Raw genomic sequence first — 19,303 nt, forward strand, 5'->3', positions numbered from 1 at the left:
CTTAAAGCAAGCACCTATGTTTATATATTTAACTAGCAACATGTAAGAGAGCATTTTAATTCATGGTTTGTTTATTTAGCGTACACAGGAGATGATACTTTTCCTGTATGTGTCTTTGACGTTTAGAGGGACTGTGGGCCACCATTCTGTGGTCTGAACAGCTGGCTTGGCAGCTCCCTCTTAGTTGACAGACTTTTCCCATTTAGAGATCTCAGCCTGTTTTCTGCTGTTACATGTAGGCCTCTTTCAAGCAGAATTAGTCCCCCTGGAACACACACGCCTCGTCACGAAGAGCATATGCAGAATGTGCGCAGATTTCACGAATCCTTACAGCAAGCAGAAGGGAACGCACATCGAGCAGCAAAGACGGACTCATTGGCACTGTCATCACGTACTTCTCTTCTTACTGCTCTCAGGTAAAACAGAGCTATAGCCAACAAGGTAATTCAAAGCCTTAGGTTTTCAAAGCGGAACTTGAATGTGAAGAATTCTTGCATCCAATTTTAAGGGAAATAAAAATGAAGATATACAATAGCTGATTAAGAAGTATGAGCGAGACAGTGTGATTTACAGGAGGATGAGATGAGACTGGAGGAGCAGGGACTAGTCAGGCATCTCTGCATCAGGACTGAGGTGCTCTAGCAATGCTGTAAGTTTCCGAAGGGAAGCAGCAACAGCAGTGTTTTAAAATCAGGGTAGAATGCCTTGCCTTATCCATCTTTGTACATCTGTAACACAACACACACTGTTAAGCCAACAGTCCTCTGAGCTGGTTTTCACAGACACAAGAACAAGCCTGTAAGCATTTTCATGGTGCACGGGGCAGGATGTCCCTTCCCAACAGGATGCCTTTCTCCTTACTAGAAGCACTTTTCTCTTGACTAGTTTCTAGGTTCAAATCAGGAAATTTAGAAGAGTATTATTTATGATCTGTAGGAATATAGGACCGAAAGAGACTTTCTGAGTCATTCCATCCCTTCCCCTGCTACTGTAAGCAGTATATCATAAAATCTTTAGATCTTAAGCAAGTAGAAATCCTCAATTTTTATCAAGCTCAGTCATAAAGTCAAGTAATATTCTTGGCTTTATGACTTCTGTTGGGAAGTTATCTCAAATCCAACTCCTTTGATTAAGTAAGTTTAAAACTAGCTCTTTTTTTTTTTTTTTTAACTTCCAGCCTAAGTTTCATAGCTAATTCGGCATGTGTTCTCAAGTGTTATCCTTTCACTTAGAGCAATCTCAACACTTACCTACTGATCTATTTTTCAATAATAACCTTTAATCTCATATTTGCATGCTGTTGACTAGAATGATAAAAATAGAACCAGTCTGCCACAGGCTTTTTTTTCCTCTTACCAAATTTCTTACTGTTGCCTACAGAAAAAACTTGAGTGAGCTGGATGAGGTTCAAAGATACTTCAGTCAGAAGCTGACCAAGTCTTTTCCTGACTTCAGTTGCGGTAACACATCCAAACCAAGTCCTGAGGAGTGGGAGAGTGATCATCAGGGCTTGATGAGCGGAGAAGTGGATCCCGACGACTGCCATCTTTTGGAAAAATCGAGTCAGTTGGTGTCTCAGGTCAGCAGCCTACTCAATGGTAAGTTGTCACTTGGCTTGGAATTTTTTGTCAGAAGCTGCCTGCAAGTGTCTTCAAAGTTCTGACGTAATCAGGACCACTTCCTGGTGCTGGGAATCAGTAAGTGTTGGTCTGCTGGCAGAATGCTTTAGAGACCCTTTCAAATCCCTGTCCATGGTGATAGTGTTGAACTGAAACGTTCAGAAGGAAGGTTAGGTGGGAGTCCAGGTGCTTTCAGGGTAGCCTAAATATCAATGTCTGTTCAGTAGAAAAATAATCCACAGAACGATACTGAGCTGGATCTGTGATTCTTTGCTAATAGGAATTGGCATAGCTCTGTTTTCAGGTGAAATTTGTGCCCTATGATGAAATGCTAAAACAAGACTCTTTTAGGATGGGTAAGACAAAGCTCTTAGTGAGCAGGTTCTTTTCCGTTTATCACATTCAATACATTTCCTCTTACAGAGGCATCAATGCAATTAATTTTCCCTGTCATTAGTGCTGTTGGACACAGAATGACATCTTTAATAAGGATGGAGTGTGACAACAGGGAAGGAAACAGTATCTCTTTGTACACTTTGTTTTCAGATGTGTTTTTTCACTCTGCCTGGCATTTCTAACAGCTCTGTTGTAACCACTCTTCACCTCAGCACTAGCCAGCTCACTGATTGCGGTTAATTTAATGTTAGCTTAATTGTTTGTGCCACTCTGATCTCATACCAGAGAGGTGCTGTGAAGTAGCAAAATGATTAGGAAATCAAATTCATGCTGGTGCTTTTAAAATAATTTATCAGAGTAGAGAATAAACTGTGGCTCGGAGCGCTGCCAGTTGAAAAGTTATTCTGTGCTGTTTCTGCCTGCAGCGACCTACAGGGAAGCAGCGCTTCAAGAGATGGAGTTGAAGGGCGTATTTCTGTTGTGCCAGAATTTGCCATTCTTGTTACCACCTTGATCTTCTCTTTTTCTTTTTCTTCAAGATTTTGCTCTTTTTGTTCCCCTCCTCATCTTTATTAGTTGATTCTGCTGCTTCTTTACATGCTCTTCTCTACATCTGTCTCAAACTCTGCCTTCTCCTTTTCCAAATGTCCTCCACCATTACCTTATAGCAGCACTTTTGCCTCAGAGTAACTAATTTTGCCATTTAACCCAATACCAGTGAACTAATTTCTCAAAGAATGCAAGAAATTAATAGGATCTGCTAACTAGGAACATAAAAATAGGTGATAGCGGCTTTTTAAAGGATTTGTAAAATCCCCAGAGATTTTCAGGACTGCACAGATTTTATGAATGTTTAGGTTCCTAATCCAATCACCTTTTCTCCCAGCTCTTTGTTTTCAGACTTTACAATTTTATCACCACACCTGAGCAGTAGTCCTGAGTGAATTTCTGGTTTACAAATATTTAATTAACAATTGTCTGTAATTTGATTTGAGTTGGTAAATTGAACTGAAAGCTGGAGAATATCAGTAGCAACGGGGTCTTCTGGGTGTCTATATGAAACTGGGGAAGTTATGCGAGGAAAAGGTGGTAAGATTACCCATCTTTGCTGTCTTAGATTATTCCACTTTCCTTCCTATGTGGTCTGAACTGTCCAAAACGTTTTTAGTCATGCCAAGCAAAAGGTAGTTTCTCCATTTGCTTTAGGTGAACTTTGTATATCGGAATATTTTCACTGTCCAATGTTTTTTTTCTTTACATTGAGGTAGATATTTCTAGTTATTTCCCAGTCATTTCATGCTGAACATTTCCTTTTTTCCTTAGCATTTCTGTCCTTCTGTTGGCCTTGTCAGTGGTAGAGAGAGCAGAACGCAATCACATCGGCAGCGTTTGACAAAGCTGTGCGTGTTTAACTCCTAACCATTCTTACATGTGTGGTTTTCTGCAGAAAGACCAAATAAATGAGATAAAAGGTGAACTGTCGCTCCATGCATTTACTGATGCTGTTTTCTATTAATCAGACTTACAGACTATAACTAAAAATAGTACAGAGTCTTCTAACGTGCATCAAGATGGCAGCAGAAAGCTGGGGTCTATACGTGCACCCCCCCAGAAGGATGAAGCAGCCAGACCTGAAGTACGCCAAGGCCAAGCTGAGCTGGCCTCCCGCAGCGTTTGCAGTGATACGCAGCGGCCGGGCCCTCTTGGGAGATCCGTGTTTGAGAGAAACATGTTACATGAACTCCTAGACCAAGCTGTCCCTGGAGATGAGCATCATTCGCCAGTGGACGATATCCAGGAAGATGAAGGTGCTTTTGCTGTACAGCCACACAGTGAAGAAGAATATGAAGAAGATGTTATAGAACCCCGAACTCTTAATGAAGTAACAACTGTAACGGACAAAACTAGTCCCTGGTCCAGCGTGCTGTCTGAGGCAGAGCAGGGTGCTGCCCAGCAGCCTGTGGACTTGAGGCCTGAAGATCAGCACTCCAGGGATATGGATTGGTTCCAAAGAGGAAACAGCAGACGGAGCAGCACCTTGTCCAGCATGCTACAAGGTGACAACCAAAGCATGGCCACCCCCCTTAGCCCATGCGTTAGCCTTCTCACAGACGAGGGCAGTCCTTGGCCAGTAACAGAAGGCTTTCAGAGCTGGAAAAGTGGCACAGAAACAACTGGGAAGGAGCTGTTTCAGCCTGCTCATTTGTCAGAAGTGCATCAAACAGCCAGTGGCCCTCTAGAAAATGGAAATTGTGATTGGGATCAAGCATTTAACACTAAATGTATAGAGCAAAATGTGGAGGTTCATAGAGCCTCCAGAGAGGTGCTGGCATTTCCAGGAGACGTCGGTTTGAGCAATCCAAAAACCACAGAAGAAAAGGAGGAGGAAGACGGTGAGGTTGTAAATGAGGATCGTCAAGACGAGGAAGAAACTGGTTCTGATGAGATCTGTGTTAAGAGTGTATCAGCCCAAGCGGGCTCGGAAGGACACAGTGAAAGCTTTTCTGATGACAGTAGCGAAGACCCACCGGAAGAGTCAGAAAAGTCTGTCAAACCGAAAATGGTTTTGTATCCTTCTTTTCTTTTTCTTAAATGCACATTACATTCAAGGAGCATGTCTGTCTTTTTAGTTAGAATCTCACTGGCCTCAGGAAAGAGAAATCCACTATGTGGAGCTCTTCCCTGGGAAATGAGTCCAGAATTGGTGACCTGGGAAGGTGTTGGAAGACCCTGTTGTGTTGTGTTTCACACAATATAGTGGTGACTTCCTTGCCATTTGCAACCAATGCATTCTGTGATCCATGAGAGTTATTTCATTTTTGGGTAGTTTAAATGTGTCTTCTTGTATTTTTTCCCCATGTCGTTTTCCTTCATATATTATAGCTCTTGTGTTTATTTTGTATTAAGAAACCTGTAGATTATTTTGCTTTTAAAATACTTTCCCACGTTTCTTGCACAGATCCCAAATCTGTCTTTCAGTTTCACTAAGCTGTGTTGGAATTTTTGGAGGACAAAGCACTGAAAATATGTGAGGTATTATCGTAGAGCAAGTTAGTGTCCCATGCTCTGTGAGGCCAGGTGAGAGAACCAAGTGTTCAGAACAATAGAATATCAATTAAAATGAACGGAATTCACCCTCTGGGATCCGTTAACAGCTGTCACATCGAGGGCTGTTCCACATCTGCCGCTCCTGTGGAGCTCTGTGCAACCACGCGCTGCCACAGGTTGTTCCTTAACCCTTCTGCTCAGATCTGATCCTGTTGCTATTCCCAACTTCTTCCTTTCACCCCAGCAGATGGAAGCCTCCATGAGACTGCTCAGTGTTTCTTCTCATCCTTCCACAGCTCTGAAAGTAAGTATGGGACCTCCTTTCCTTTAGCGGAGTCCATCCGTTCGAGCAGGACCAAACGTACTTCCTTTCTTTGCCTGGCAGCACTCAGGTTAGCACTGATGGCTTCCAAATTGTGCAAGGAGAAGCCTTCTGATACCTCCTCTCTCTGTGAGAGCCATTTTCAGCATTCATGGCTGCATCATCTGTGATGCTTATGCATTGATGTTAGACCGCTATGCATTTACTTACTATGCATTTACTTGTTACTTATGCATTTACTTATGCATACTCACGTTAACCAGTTTGTATACTCAGTGGATGTGGCTCTTCTCCATTAGCATTGGTGGAAGTGGCAGGTGCCCACTCCACACTTCTTTGGGCTTTACTGGGAGGTAAGGTGCCTAATTTTGAGGACACAAGCTGTAACTTGTAATTACAACTCCAACTTCTGTCTTTGAGTTCAGGGGGAAATGAGGGAGTTTGCAGCAGGAGAACCTCTCCTAGAGGGATCAAGTAACTGTTCTCGGGCAGAGGGAACAGTAGACTAGTGGGAATGGTCGCTCCTCATCCAGGGAAGCTGCTGATCGTTTTTGCTGTTTCATAGGTGGGTTTATGTGCGTAAACATTTATTCACTGCAAGAGGTTCGTGGCTCAGTTGTTTTGAGGTCTGCGCATTATTCTTTGCCAGCCACAGTTTTGCAACGGATGTTAACGGGGCTGTGGGTGCTGCAGCAGCTGGGCTGTTTGTTTACTACTCCAATAATGTCATAATGTGTTGGTTTCCTTCCTTATGACCTATGAAACAAACACTCTAAGGAACATTTATGTAATTGGAAACAGCGTGCTTGATTAAACAGAACAGGAACAGTCAGGATCTAATAGCTCTGAAGTTATGGAAACTATTTTAAATTAATAAACATGTTTACAGCTCAGGTGAAATATCTGACTTGCTGCTGTTTTGTGATGTAAAAAATGTCTGTTTTCTGATCTACATATTAATATCTTTTCCTAAAGCTCTTGAAACTTGTTCGTGATGAAAATAGAGACCCGTATCAGAGGGGTCTTGGGCACAGTATGCTTCAAGGATCCTAAGATTCGTCTTGATTCTAACACTGACTGCAGTGCGTCTTAGTGCTGGTGAAGCATACTTTTCATGCCGTGTCTGAATATTGTGGATGAAAGCAGAAGCGGAATCTCAGATGTGTTTCTCCTTTGGAATCTGCTTCAAATTCTCTCTGTTCGTCTCTGTCCACTGATGATATCCCCTTCCTCTCTTGTCTTGTGGTCGTGCCCCCATTTCTGAGGTTTGCTTTCTCTGCAGGGTTAGCTCCGGTTCTTCCTGTGTCTTTCTGTGCATCTGCAAATCATCGCTCAGGCCTACGGTTTAATAGTATTACCAGCTTTACTTGAATTCCCTCTCTCTCTGCACTGCTAAGCTTAGTGGCTGGAAACACACTCCTGAAAGTGATTAATAATTAGGGAGAATACTAGCAAGGCACTGTTTGGATATAGCTGACCTTAAACCAGTTTAATTCCTGGATGAACTCCAGCTAATCCTTCGCTGTAGCACTTGTAGGGGTCTGTCAAGACAGAACTCAGTTGTGCCTTGTGTTGTGCATCCAGCATCAGACACCCTATATGAAGAACAAGTTTTTCGCTTATGCTGATGGTAAAATAGAGTTCAGGAAAACTGCTTTCTCATAGTTTTGTTCTTAATTAGCCTCAAGAACACCAGTTTCTAAATCTGGGTTTGCTTGGTTTCTGCACAGTCGAGCAGACGCGAGTATGACAGCAAGGCTGAAACCGGAGCTGTTCTCGCCCGAAGATCAGCAGTCCCCTCTGGCTCACGTGGCAGCTGGCAAACTTCTCTCCTGGCCTCCCTAATGTTCCTGCCACCTCTCCCTCTCTTGTCTGACTCCCTGCACAAAACGATGAAGGAACGATGAGAAGGGGAAGCAGGCGGTCCTGTCAAAGGAGCTGGCAGCGTTTTGAGACAAGAAGGTTTTCTTGGCTCATGCTGCGAGGACACGGGGAGCTGAGAAGGTGCTGCAGCAGTTCAGGCCTCAGCCTGGATACTGTAGTCACCTTTCAGGGACCTGAGTTTTGCAGAGCCTCACAAAATCTAAAAAATTTTGACCTTTTTTCTCCATTGCATCAGCCTCAGGCTTCCAGTTTTTGAGGTCCTTCCCAGCTCTCCTCGTCCACGCTGGTCACCAGCTGTCCTGTGTGACCAGCAGCCCTGGTTCGATTTCTGCTGCTGTTCAGGTTCAGCCAGCGGCTTTGCACTTTTCTCAGTCCTTTTTCAGGCAGTTCCCGATACAACATACAGAAAATTATCCGAGTTCATGGCTAAACTTCACAGCATCCAGCACGGCATCATGTTTACTGTAAAGCTACAGCTATTTCTTGAATGAGTCAGAGCCGTTGTTAGTGGCCCAGATTACCATCCAAACCTTGCTTCTGCCCGTTGCCCCTGGCCTTCCTTCTCCTCCCTCTTTGCCTTTACTGCGTTCGTGTGTTCCATATTCTTTTATATACTGTTGCTGATTTTTCAGAGCAAAAATTTAATCTCTCCAGGTATGATGTTTGACACAGAAAGCACTGCAGCATTGATTCTGGTTAGGGTTTGGGGCAATTGCGTGCTAAGAGTGAAACCATTTAAATGTGATTCCAGTGAGGTGCTGGCTGGTAAACCCATCCCAAGGCTTGCTGCCTTTCAGAGTTGGCCCAGGCTGCTGGTGATGGAGCTGGGGTTTTTGGGTGCAGGAGGAAGTATTTAAAGAATCGGAGAGTTAATAAACGTCATTAAAATATCCTGATTTTTTTTCCCCCCCTCACTTCTATGAATATTCCGAAAGCATAAGAAACTTATATGGAAACCACTTTTACTCACAATAATTAATATTTGTATATGCATAGTTTTACCTTCAGTGTAAATTAGAAATAACACTTCTATAGCACAGGCAAATTCATAACAACAGGCTTTTATCTGTTCTGAAAACACAGATGGCTAGCAACAGTGCTAACATCCTTTCTGGGTGCTAATGTTTCTTCTTGGTGTACTCCCGTTTCAGTCACAGCCACTAAAGCTCTCCTTTTTCCTTGCTCAGCTTACCCAGAGAACAGAGCTAAGGCTTTTACTGCCTACATTTGTCCTCCTAACCTGCTGAACAGAAATGACGACATTCTCTTCCGTTTTCACCATCAGAAAAAGAAGAAAACGTGGCTGCATTCTCCACGTCTGTTTCAGAGTTGGTGGCTGTGGTCCCAGATTTGATATAAACCTTTTCCTGTCCAGAAAGCAGAAGTAGGTGAAAGGTCACTCCGGGGGTAGGTTGTAGCCTCTTAACACAGATCTGTCTTCCCTCCTTCATCACTGTGCACGAACAAAACGAGCCAGTATCCTTGCTGAGCCACAGGGCTGAAACGGTCTCCACCTCAGTTACCGGAATTCTTTGACCTTGAAATAAGCCATCGCCCCAAGACCTATAAAATGCTAATAAACCTGTTTGCTGTGCTCCAGTCCCTGGCACACGCCAATTAGATAATCCATGGCTGGTTTAAGTGTCCTGCTCTATCACTGCCATTTCTAAAAAAAGAAAAGTGAAGCATGATCTTCTGTGCCTAAGTCCTCTTTCATCGTTCTGGTTAAATGTGTGCATTTCGTGGCTGAGCATCAGATACTTGGAGTCTGTGACACTTTTGGCTTAGAGACGGAGAAGGAAAAACCCAGGACAGGCGCCGCTTGTGCTCAGGTCGCAGTCTGAAATAGCAGTGCCTGTTTCGGAGGCAAGGACCGATGTAAACACGACACTTCAGCTGTGCGCTCTCGAAACGACACAGAAGGTTACGACTCTGTTTGAAACTGCCTGTTTGATGTATCAAGTGAGCATTTCAAAAATGCAGCACTGAGGCTAGAAAGTCTCACTAAATGTTGTGTGTGCAAGGAATTTGCATATTTCAAAGAAAAATAGCTTTATACAGAGGCGAGTATACAAGTGTAGCTCTTTCCTGTAGCTTCCAAAACTGCCGGTGAAGCTGAAGCTGCAGACGTAATTCCATAAGGCTTCTGATCACCTGTGCAAGCTGGGAGTTGGTAACTGTGCTTTTAAATGTCTCTTGTTTGGATTCACACCTCTGCATGTAGAATAGCAGCAAAAAGAGCTGCTAAACCTTTCCTGCTGCTGGAAGTTCATTTTTAGGGAGGTCCTTGCCGTAGATGACATGCATCTTAACAGCTCTGCATTGCTGCCAGTGGACGTGGTGGTAGAAAAATTGGAGGAGGAATATTTTAGCCACTTCTATCTGCAACAGTGTGCAAGTGGTACGTTTGCAAAGCACACCTCGTGTACTGACGGTCAGGAGCGTAGAAAGTGCCGTCCGTCGCCTAGGTGTCACCTAATAGCAGCAGACACCTGCGGTTCACGTTGTATTTTCGCTTTGAGGGCACAGTGCTCTTTCAGGGTATTTTATTGCACTGGTGGCAAAATGGGGAGGAGGAGCAGCACTGGCTGCAGCAGCCTCTCTGGCCAACTAGACCAGATCAGGACCAACTCAGCTGTGTGATGTGCTCCTAGCTTCACCTGGGGCAGGAGAAAGTACTGTGGCGCCTCTGGAGTGTTAATTCTAAGAACAAAGGAGAAAATCTCATTTAATTCCTCCTTTAGAACCGATTTTAAAAATTCTTACAACCAGGGTAAGATTATTTTACAGCTGGTTTTGGGTCACTGGGTTAGTGCACGCCAGAAGAAAAAAGTCCTTTCATTTCTGCACACGTGCCCAGCTGTGCTGTCTGGGGGGTGGTGGCGGCTCTGGGATTCTCAAGACAGTCTTGCTCTGTTTTCCTTTATCTTTTCCCACATGATACGTTACCTTCTCTTGAGTTGCAGGGCCTGCAGCTGCTCCCTCTGAGATTCGTTAGAGATGTCCCGTTGGGTCAGCGAAAGCCTCCTGTGTTTATTCCGCACGTTCAGAGTGTGAGGTGCTGTCTCTGGCTCCGAGCTGTGCACAAAGACATCTGCAGCGCGAGCAGGAGCGAGAGGGGAGCTGGGAGAGGTAGGAAGGGCGGTTTCCCAACCCTTTGAAGTAGGGTCAGTTGGATGATTTGGGGAATTTGACAGAGCGCCATTGCTACAGCGTAAACCTGCTTCTGTTTCAGTAGCGTCGTTCCCGCCAGCTTTCCACAGGCAGGTAGCTTTGCAGACGATCTTTTTTAGCTACATGAGTGGTGTAGCCTCCTCCAGCGTAGAACAGGGCGCTCATCAGAGGACAAACGGCATCATCACAGCTTGCTGGAAGGAAAAGAAGTTCCTGAAGTCCAGTGCCACTACAGGCAAGCGGCACAGGGCTGTCTAGCTGCTATTTCACCAGGATATTGGATTTAAGAGCCAGAATTTCCTTGGGGGTTTTTGGGTTTCGTTACAGTTACGCACTTTCCTAGGCCAAGGGATGGGGCAGTCTGTGCCAGTTCCTTGCAAATACATAAAACTGGTGTTCAGAACCGAACGCTGCCTGGTGCACTAAAGCCAGAAGCCTTTTACCAGTCCTCTGGGCTTTCACTTTGAGCATTTTTCTCCATGAACCGCTTACACAGAGATCAAGGCCCTGCACAGAGCCAGCCCGGGCCGGTTACTGTCCCGTCTCCAGCCCATGCTAATGTTTCAGCTGTTTCAGACACAGTTGGCACAGAGAACAGCATGGGAAGAATGAGCTACTGACCCAATCTTCTCTCGACAGCCTGGAGCACAATACGCTGTCAAAGGGAGGTGGTTTGGCCAGCAAGCACCTCTCTCTGCTGGTCTTTGAGTTTGTAACGTTGCCAGGTCTGCATTTAACCTCTCTCAGCTTCTTAACGTTTTGCTTCAGGAAAACCACCCTAGAGCAGGTTTAAGGAGAAAGAAACACAAGGCAAAGATTCTCATAAATACACGTGTATGTTTCTTCAGTGTGATAGAAATGGGCAGCATTTTGAAGCATTACTGCCCTTAGCTATTTTCCTAGGTACAGTGAGAGGTTTTTTGCAGCACTGTTCATGTAATTTACACAATTAGCCGTATGAAACTGGGAGATGGTTATTTAGGGCATAGGGATTTGTAGCTGGCTTGCCATAAGCCTTTCTGCTGCTGTTGGATGTGAAACCACACGAGCTGTTCCCACCCTCGTCATCCTTTTTATTAACCAAACCCGTCGTCTTTGTGAGTGTTGATCCGTCTGTCTCCCGAATCCAGCTGTGCAGGAGCAGACTGCGTCAGCATTTCTGAAAATCATCCTTTGGGAAATCTTGACAGGCGGTTACAGCCTCTCTTGGTCTTGTCTGTTTGCAGAAATTTAGCTGATGTTAAATTAGCTTACAGTCAGCCCCTTGCGCTTTGCCCTGGCTCTAGCGACCAGGGGTACCCCCAGGATCAGGGTGTGGCTTTTACCTGCGGATGTTTCCCCGTAAGGGTCTCCACCAGCGATGCTGGCGTGGGGCTGATACTCCGTGTGCTCATCATCCAAGGCTGTGAAGTGCAGTCAACCGAACACAAGGCAACTTCCAAACCGCTTATTCCTAAAAAAGCCATTTCCCTCCCCAAAGTGCACATCAAAGCAGGGAGCACACGGGAACGGAATCCTGGCGCCGGTTCCCTCGGGAGGGAGCGGATCACCTTAGGAGACCTTCCCAACGGGCCTGTGCCCAGCGAGGCAGCTCAGCCATGTAGGTGAAAGGCCGGGTGGGCTTATCAGCTTTCCAAACCGCCCCCCCCTGCCAGGAGCCCTCCCTGGCCCCGCAGCTCATGAGCAGCACGTCCTGAAAGCTTCACCCGCTACAGGCAGCCGAAGCCGCGTCCCTCCGCTCGGTGCTTCCCGGGCTCAGCCTGGCTCTGAACCAGCGGGGGAGGAACGCCAGTGCCTCTGTGTGCCAAAATCACCTGTCGTCGACGCTGCTGTGACACCGGGGAGAAAGCCTGGCTGCCGGAAGGGTGTGCACGCAGACCGAGGGTGATGTTTTCAAATGTTTGAAATGGTGGGTTTCATCTCGGGGGCTGCTTCTCGGGGGTCCCTGCAGGCAGCTCAGGCTGGCCCGCCTGGTTTGGCAGCAGGCTGGGCTCTGTTGCGTGGGAGCCTTGCCTCTCCGCTGCACGGGGGTTTGGTTTTTAGGATTCTGCAAATTAAAATAAAATAATAATAATGGAAAACCCAAGTTCGGAGAGTCAGAACCTGGTGAACAAGCTGGTGTGATTCCTTTTGGCTGAGGATAGACCTTCATGAATTCGGGGTTCGCTTGTCTGAGCCGGATCGTGTGGTTTGGGCGGACCTGTCTAATTTTGGTCTGTACCTTTTGCGTTCTGTAGCGTTGAGAAGGAATAGCATCGCAGCATCCAATACCGCGTGGGGCAGAGAAATATTTCACCATCGTGGATGCTTTTTTTTTTTTTTTTTTTTTTCTGAACAGTTGAACAGGTTTTTTTCCCAGCAGTTGTCTCTCTGTGTGGAACAAGAGAAAAACCCTTCCAAGGAGAACCACAAAAGAACCACGAGCAAAAGGAGACACATCCTGAGTGGGTTTTTCTCCTGTGTATCCAGCTTCCCACGCGAGCCCGGGGTTTGCCAGGGCTCCAGCGTCCTGTTCCTTCTCTCTGCAGAGCAGAAGCGGAGCAGTGCCAGGGGGTGCCCCGTGCCGGAGGCCGAATCGTCCCAGGCCCACGGCCGATCTCTCGGAAGAAGAAACCAAAAGAATCGCCAGGATCTTCTCTGCTCAGCTGTCCAAGAAGGAAGAGCATTGGCAAGAGGCCGTCGGCAGCGGGCTGCTTCCCCAGCCACGACCTGACACGCTGGCAAACACCAGGTCCTCCAGCGAGGAGGAGATGGAAGCTTGTAGAGGTTTCAGACCCTGATTTTTAATTTGCCTAATTGGTTTCCCCTTAGAGGGACTGATGGTCCATGAGGGGGGACTGAGAGGCCGTGTGTCTTGCAGGGGCAGGTCCCCGATGAGACTCATTGCTCTGACAACCGATGGGCTGTTACCTGCTCCCCACCTACTCCATTTGGGGGACATATTCGTGTGAAATTTCTCTAATGCATCATTTGCTGATTCTAGAGGAATGCCTGTGCCCAAGGTGCTGCTGTAAATACAGGCCAAAGATACTGTAAAATACTGAAGTGTGTACAAAAGGGTTTTGCTAGAAATATGGAACTTTGATATTCTAAATTATTTTTGTACATTTTTATGTCAGGTACCTTTTGGAGAACGGACTTCGATGCAAACCGAGCGAGGTTATTTTTGTACTGTCTCCAGTGTTTGTGTTTCAATAAAACTCCCCTGGTTTCTTGCGCTCCGGTGCGAAGTGTCCTGCTGCCAGGTCACAAGCCTGCCCTTGACAGGTGGACGAGGCTCCTTCCCGCAAAACCTCCAGGAATGGAGAGCAAGCGCCGTAAAAACGCTTCCAGGAAGACGGTGGAGCTGGGGGCGTGCGGTGTAGCTGGGGGCACGCGGAAAGGTCGCTGCTTTGCAGAGTAATTGAATCCGGCGGGTGTAGCGCAGCACACGGAGAATGAGTCGGGCCTCGGGGCTGAGCGAATGCTTCAAGTGGGGGCTGCCTTTCACACCGTGCCGGCCGTTCCAGGTTTAAGGAGCCAACGTGCCGGCACCCCCTTGGCCTGCCGCCTCTGCCGTTTTCTTTTTCACAGGGGAGAATCCTAAAGGCGTAATTCACTGCTCACCCAACCCGCCCGTGCTGGGCCGGACCCCAGCGGTAAAACCCGATCCGTGCACCCCCACAGGCCTGAGCCCCCTGCGAGCGCAGCCCCCGCCCCAGCCTTGCCGGGGGGGGGGGGTTGGGGGGTGGACGCACCGAGCACCCCAAACCGCACGCCCCGAGCGTCACCCTGCGAGGAGTGACACGAGGAGCGACACGCGGGCTTCCTTCTCCCGCTGCTGATCCTGGTGGCGGCGTCCAGGCGCTCAGGCGAGATGCCAGCTTGCTTGGGAGCAGGGTGACGGCGGAGGTGACGTGAGATAAACGGCTTCTTCCTCTTGTGGGTCAGCAGCAGAGCAGCGGGCAGCTGGGGAGCGCGGGCGGCGCCGGGGGGGCCGCTGGTGGAGCAAAGGGGGCTCCAGGGTGTCACACCAGCCCGAAATCCCTCCTGCGTGACTGAGCTCCCGCACCAGAGCAGCGGCACCGGCAGGGATGTGTGACCTTCCGTGTGCACGTCCCTGTGGGCTTTGCTAAAGAGCACAAAGGGTTAATTAAACGCACTGATTCTTTTTTTTTTTTTTTTTTTTGAAGAAAATGGAAGAAAAAGGGTATTTCTTGAGCCACCACTCCACCCTTGGCCTCCAGCATCACCCCGAGGCCTGTCCCCGCCAGCAGCACCTTGGCCTCAAGCACAGACCCAGGCTGCGCCAAAGGGCGCCAGGGGACTCGCTGTAGGATGCACAAACGCGGGACGGACAGGTTTGGGCCGGCTTTGGGATGGGTTTAGGACAGTAGTTTAGGACGGGTTTGGAACGGGTTTAGGATGGGTTTAGGACGAGTTTAGGACAGTAGTTTAGGATGGGTTTAGGACGGGTTTGGGACAGTAGTTTAGGACGGGTTTGGAATGGTTTAGGATGGGTTTAGGACGGGTTTGGGACAGTAGTTTAGGACGGGTTTAGGACGGGTTTGGAACGGGTTTAGGACAGTAGTTTAGGACGGGTTTGGAATGGTTTAGGACGGGTTTAGAACAGTAGTTTAGGACGGGTTTAGGACCAGTTTAGGACAGTAGTTTAGGACGGGTTTTAGGACAGGTTTAGGACAGGTTCAGGACGGGTTTGGAACGGGTTTAGGATAGGTTTAGGACGGGTTTAGGTTGGGTTTAGGACGAGTTTAGGATGGGTTAGGATGGGTTTACCTCCGGCCGCTCACGTGGCCCCTGCCCTCCGGCTGCTCCACGTGAGCTCCGGGGACACGTTTCACCCTGCGGAGGAAATCCCGCCGGCAGGCTCAGCAGCTGCCGGGATGGCTCACGGCTGCACGGTCCCTGCCAAGGGCAGAGGGCTCTGACCCCGCCGCCGGAGGGGCGCTGGGTGCTGCTCTGCCTCCCACCTACAAGCCTTGGGCAAGCGTTTGTGCCTCCCGTCCTGCCCAGCGCACGTTTAGGTTACACCCCCCAGTTCCTCCCCCATCCCTGAGGTCCCAGCGGCCACCGGACGGGCAGGGCGGCATTGTCAGGTGCTGCCGCCCCACAGCTTTGCTCCCATGGGTGCTGGCGGTCTGGGCAGGACCCCCCCTACCCCTGCCCGAGCCCTGTGGGGGGAGCAGAGGGCTGAAACCCAGCCCACAGGGTCATGAGGGCTGGGTGGCCCCACTGTCCCCAGCTCAAATGCCACCAGGGGAACTGGGTTTCGCTGTCACCTGATCCCCGTGGCTGCTGGAATGTTCTGCGGGTGCTATATAAGGGGGCCAAGGAGCCGGCTCTCGGGGCGATGGCTGCGCTGAGAGGGGTGTAAGGCAGGAGCCAGGACACGGTGCCGAGGTCCCTACGGTGAGGCCACAGGGGACCCAGGCCCGGGCAGGTCACCCTGCGGGAGAAGCTCTCACCGAGTGCACCCGTTTGGGCCAGGGTGGGGTAAAGCAGGGTGGGCATTTGTGAATCCCGGGCTGAGCAAGGGAGCCCCGTGCCTCAGTTTCCCCAGGGATGCAGGCGAGGAAATGGGGCGGGATTTGGCTTTTGGAGTTGTCCAAAGCCAGCGAGAGCCACCATGGCACATTGTCACCTCTGTCCCCAAACTGGACACCTGCTTGAAGCCCCACCCGAGGCTCCCCCACAAATTCCTTCGCCCCCTTTCCTTCCAGCCCCTCTGCCACGATGGTGGGTCTGAAGCCCCCCGAGGTGCCCCCAACGGCCACCATGAAGTTTGTCAGCGCGGGGATGGCCGGCTGCATCGCCGACCTCTGCACCTTCCCCCTGGACACCGCCAAAGTCCGGCTGCAGGTACGATCCGCTGGCGCCCCAAAATCCCGCGGGTGGTGGGAGCGCCCCGCACCGGTGGGGCCCCCCACCGGCTCCACCCCCACGCTGGCCGTGTTTTGTTGCGGGGGGCAGAGGGCAGGGTGACACGGTCGGCATCCCCTAGATCCAGGGTGAGGTGCGGATCCCCCGCAGCACCAGCACCGTGGAGTACCGGGGCGTTCTGGGGACGCTGAGCACCATGGTGCGGACGGAGGGACCCCGCAGCCTCTACAGCGGGCTGGCGGCTGGGCTGCAGCGGCAGATGAGCTTCGCCTCCATCCGCATCGGGCTGTACGACTCGGTGAAGCAGCTCTACACCCCTAAGGGTGCCGAGAGTGAGTGTCCAGGCGGTTGGGACCCCCACCCCCGTGCACAACCCTCAGCCCCACAGCCCACCCCAGGGTGAACAACCCACCCTGCTGCTTGCCCGGGGGGGGCCCTGCACAGCCGAGGGTCCCAGCACCTTCCCTCCGCAGGCACAGGGCTGGCAGCACGGGTGCTGGCGGGCTGCACCACGGGTGCGGTGGCGGTGACGTGCGCCCAGCCCACCGACGTGGTCAAGGTGCGGTTCCAGGCCAACGGGGCGCTGCCGGATGGCGCCCGCCGGTACAGTGGCACCGTGGATGCCTACCGCACCATCGCCAGGGAGGAGGGCGTCCGCGGGCTCTGGAGAGGTAGGGACGGATGGGAACGGGGATGGGGACTGGGATGGGAACAGGGATAGGGATGAGGATGTGGACAGGGATGGGATGAGAACAGGAGTGGAAACAGGAATGGGTATGAGAACGGAGGTGAGGAAGGGGACAGGGACGGGATGGGGATGGAGGCTGGGACAAGGATGAAATGGGAATGGGGATGGGGACAGCAGGGCTGGGGCATCCATCCAGGACGCTGCAGGAGGGGATGTGACCACCATCCCCAACGCCACCACCCTCCCCGACAGGGACGCTGCCCAACATCGCCCGCAACGCCATCATCAACTGCGGGGAGCTCGTCACCTACGACCTCATTAAGGACGCGCTGCTGCGGGCACAGCTGATGACAGGTCAGGACAGCGCGGGGGGATGTGGCCGGGTGCCGTCCCCGTCCCCACGATCCTCAACCCCCGGCTCTGCCCTGCAGACAACGTCCCCTGCCACTTCGTGGCTGCCTTCGGGGCTGGCTTCTGTGCCACGGTGGTGGCATCGCCGGTGGATGTGGTGAAGACGCGGTACATGAACGCCGGCCCTGGGCAGTACCGGAACGCGCTGAGCTGCCTCCTCGCCCTGCTCATGCAGGACGGCGTCACCGGCTTCTACAAGGGGTGAGTAGGGGGACCCCCCCGACCACCGGCAGACGTGGTGCAATGATGTGCACGAACACCAGCGCGGACCAGCTCCGCTTCACACCGCGGCACCGCGGCCAAGGCCCTAACCCGTGCGCTGCCACCGGCGCACCAGGCAGGACTTGGGGGGCCGCGGGGGTGTCCCCACCATGGCCCCTCCAGCGCTGCTTTTCCCGGCGCAGGTTCGTCCCCTCCTTCCTGCGGCTCGGCTCCTGGAACGTGGTGATGTTCATCTCCTACGAGCAGCTGCAGCGCGCCGCGGTGCTGGTCCGGCCGGCCCAATCCTGACCCCCGCCCCAGCCCCTCTCGCCAGCGTTGGCGGGACACAGGAGTAAATTATATTAATTGCTGAAGCCCGGGGGGAGCCAGGATGCCGCACGCCCCTGGCCCAGTGGGGACCCCCGAGAGATGGAAGGAGGAACGAGGGTACGTGCAGAGAAACGTGGGAGAAGGGAAGTTTCCAGCGAGCAGTCTAAGGAGGAAGAAAAAAAATGTTTGTAGGTTTTCTAGCTGGGAAGAGCATCGCGTCCCAGCGGTGGCAGAGACAAGGCGCGTGGTGCGGGCAGACGGGACGGAGCTGAGGGCAGGGGGATGCGGCGATTCCTGTTATTCCTGGCGCTTCTAATAAACCGCCCCTATGGGGTCTGACCGCGGCCGGGCTCGGGGCTCCCTCACCTTTTCGAAGGGGGGTGTGGGGGGGGGGTAGGGCCGTTCTCCCGGCCCTGGGGTGCCGCTGGGAAGGGATCAGCCTCAGCAGAGGCGATTTCTGTGTCCAGGGAGGGGGGAAGCATTGAAACGGGGTGCGAGGCACCACTGCGCCCCGCCGGGCGGGGGGCACCCCCAGCCCAAGGAGGGCTCGTCGCCTCACAGCGGGGTGTGCAGCCGTCATGCCACAGTGACAGCATCCCTCCCGGGCTGTGCTGGGGACCCTCACCCCTCCCGGGCTGTGCTGGGGACCCCTCACCCCTCCCGGGCTGTGCTGGGGACCCTCACCCCTCCCGGGCTGTGCTGGGGACCCCTCACCCCTCCCGGGCTGTGCTGGGGACCCCCATGCCCAGGGATCCCCCCTGCTCCCTCCCAGGCTGTGCTGGGGACCACCCCTGGGGACCCCCATAACCTTGCTGGGGACCCCTTATGTCCTCTCCTAAGCAACCCTCCACTCTCCCTCGGTGCTTTTGGGGATCCCCTATCCCAGCCCCTCCCAATCCTCCTCCCTCTGCTCCATCCAGGGTACCCCAGCCTTGCCCCCCCCCCCCCCCTTCCATGCAGTGAGGTGCTTGTGGGGTGCCTGGCCACAACCCCCTCCTCAGCCTTCCCTGCAGGTGGGGACCCCAGCCTGCACCCTCACATCCCCCCAGGGCCCCTGGCACCCACCGCCAGCAGCGGTGTCAGTCTGGCTGCCTGCGGGGGAGAGGAAAGGGGGGGGCTGAAGGCAGCAGGCTTTGATGCGCCAGGGGGAAGAGGAAACCCAGATTTTCTCCCATTCTGCTCCTGAAAAGGCTGGGGGGGGGGGGGGGGGGGGGGGGGGGGGTGTGAGGGCCAAAAAAATCACAGCAGGGGAATCACGCCGGCGGTGAAAGCTTTGAGTAAATCCTGTGGCCTTCTCTTCCCCGGTTTTGGCCTTTCCCTCGCTGCCCTGTGCACAGCCACCCCCCACCC

At 51.4% G+C, this 19,303-nt stretch overlaps 2 protein-coding genes across 8 annotated transcripts in view; both read left to right on the plus strand.

Moving 5' to 3' along the window:
* Window positions 1–13,661, plus strand: part of C2CD3 (C2 domain containing 3 centriole elongation regulator) — a 53,353-nt gene extending 39,692 nt beyond the window's left edge. For 3 of the 6 annotated variants that reach the window (XM_037376555.1, XM_037376557.1, XM_037376556.1), the window contains exons 29-33: window positions 240–416; window positions 1,381–1,598; window positions 3,536–4,583; window positions 5,265–5,367; window positions 12,972–13,661. In XM_037376555.1, the coding sequence (XP_037232452.1) occupies window positions 240–416; window positions 1,381–1,598; window positions 3,536–4,583; window positions 5,265–5,367; window positions 12,972–13,223 (1,798 nt within the window). In that variant the 3' untranslated portion in view covers window positions 13,224–13,661. The other 3 variants (XM_037376558.1, XM_037376560.1, XM_037376559.1) reach the window with 3 other exon arrangements.
* A 118-nt stretch (window positions 13,662–13,779) lies between these two features.
* On the plus strand, window positions 13,780–18,299 carry LOC119142954 (mitochondrial uncoupling protein 3-like). Of its 2 annotated transcripts, none has more exons than XM_037376562.1 (7): window positions 13,780–15,852; window positions 16,164–16,302; window positions 16,445–16,655; window positions 16,797–16,994; window positions 17,264–17,365; window positions 17,443–17,623; window positions 17,827–18,299. In XM_037376562.1, exons 2-7 carry the CDS (start codon window positions 16,177–16,179, stop codon window positions 17,930–17,932), a joined length of 924 nt encoding a protein of 307 aa, XP_037232459.1. In that variant the 5' UTR covers window positions 13,780–15,852; window positions 16,164–16,176; the 3' UTR covers window positions 17,933–18,299. The 2 variants fall into 2 exon arrangements, with proteins under 2 accessions (XP_037232459.1, XP_037232458.1); XM_037376561.1 differs by having other exon boundaries at window positions 13,780–14,783.
* The last annotated feature ends 1,004 nt before the right edge of the window (window positions 18,300–19,303 follow it).

This window comes from Falco rusticolus, chromosome 2, assembly GCF_015220075.1.
Source record: "Falco rusticolus isolate bFalRus1 chromosome 2, bFalRus1.pri, whole genome shotgun sequence".
Taxonomy (NCBI): Eukaryota; Metazoa; Chordata; class Aves; order Falconiformes; family Falconidae; genus Falco; species Falco rusticolus.

Coding starts and splice junctions, on each gene's coding strand:
- LOC119142954 (XM_037376561.1), top strand. CDS start 14,761: ATGCACAAACGCGGGACGGACAG. Junction 16,303..16,444: donor CCGCCAAAGTCCGGCTGCAG/GTACGATCCGCT, acceptor GGCATCCCCTAG/ATCCAGGGTGAGGTGCGGAT. Junction 16,656..16,796: donor CACCCCTAAGGGTGCCGAGA/GTGAGTGTCCAG, acceptor TTCCCTCCGCAG/GCACAGGGCTGGCAGCACGG.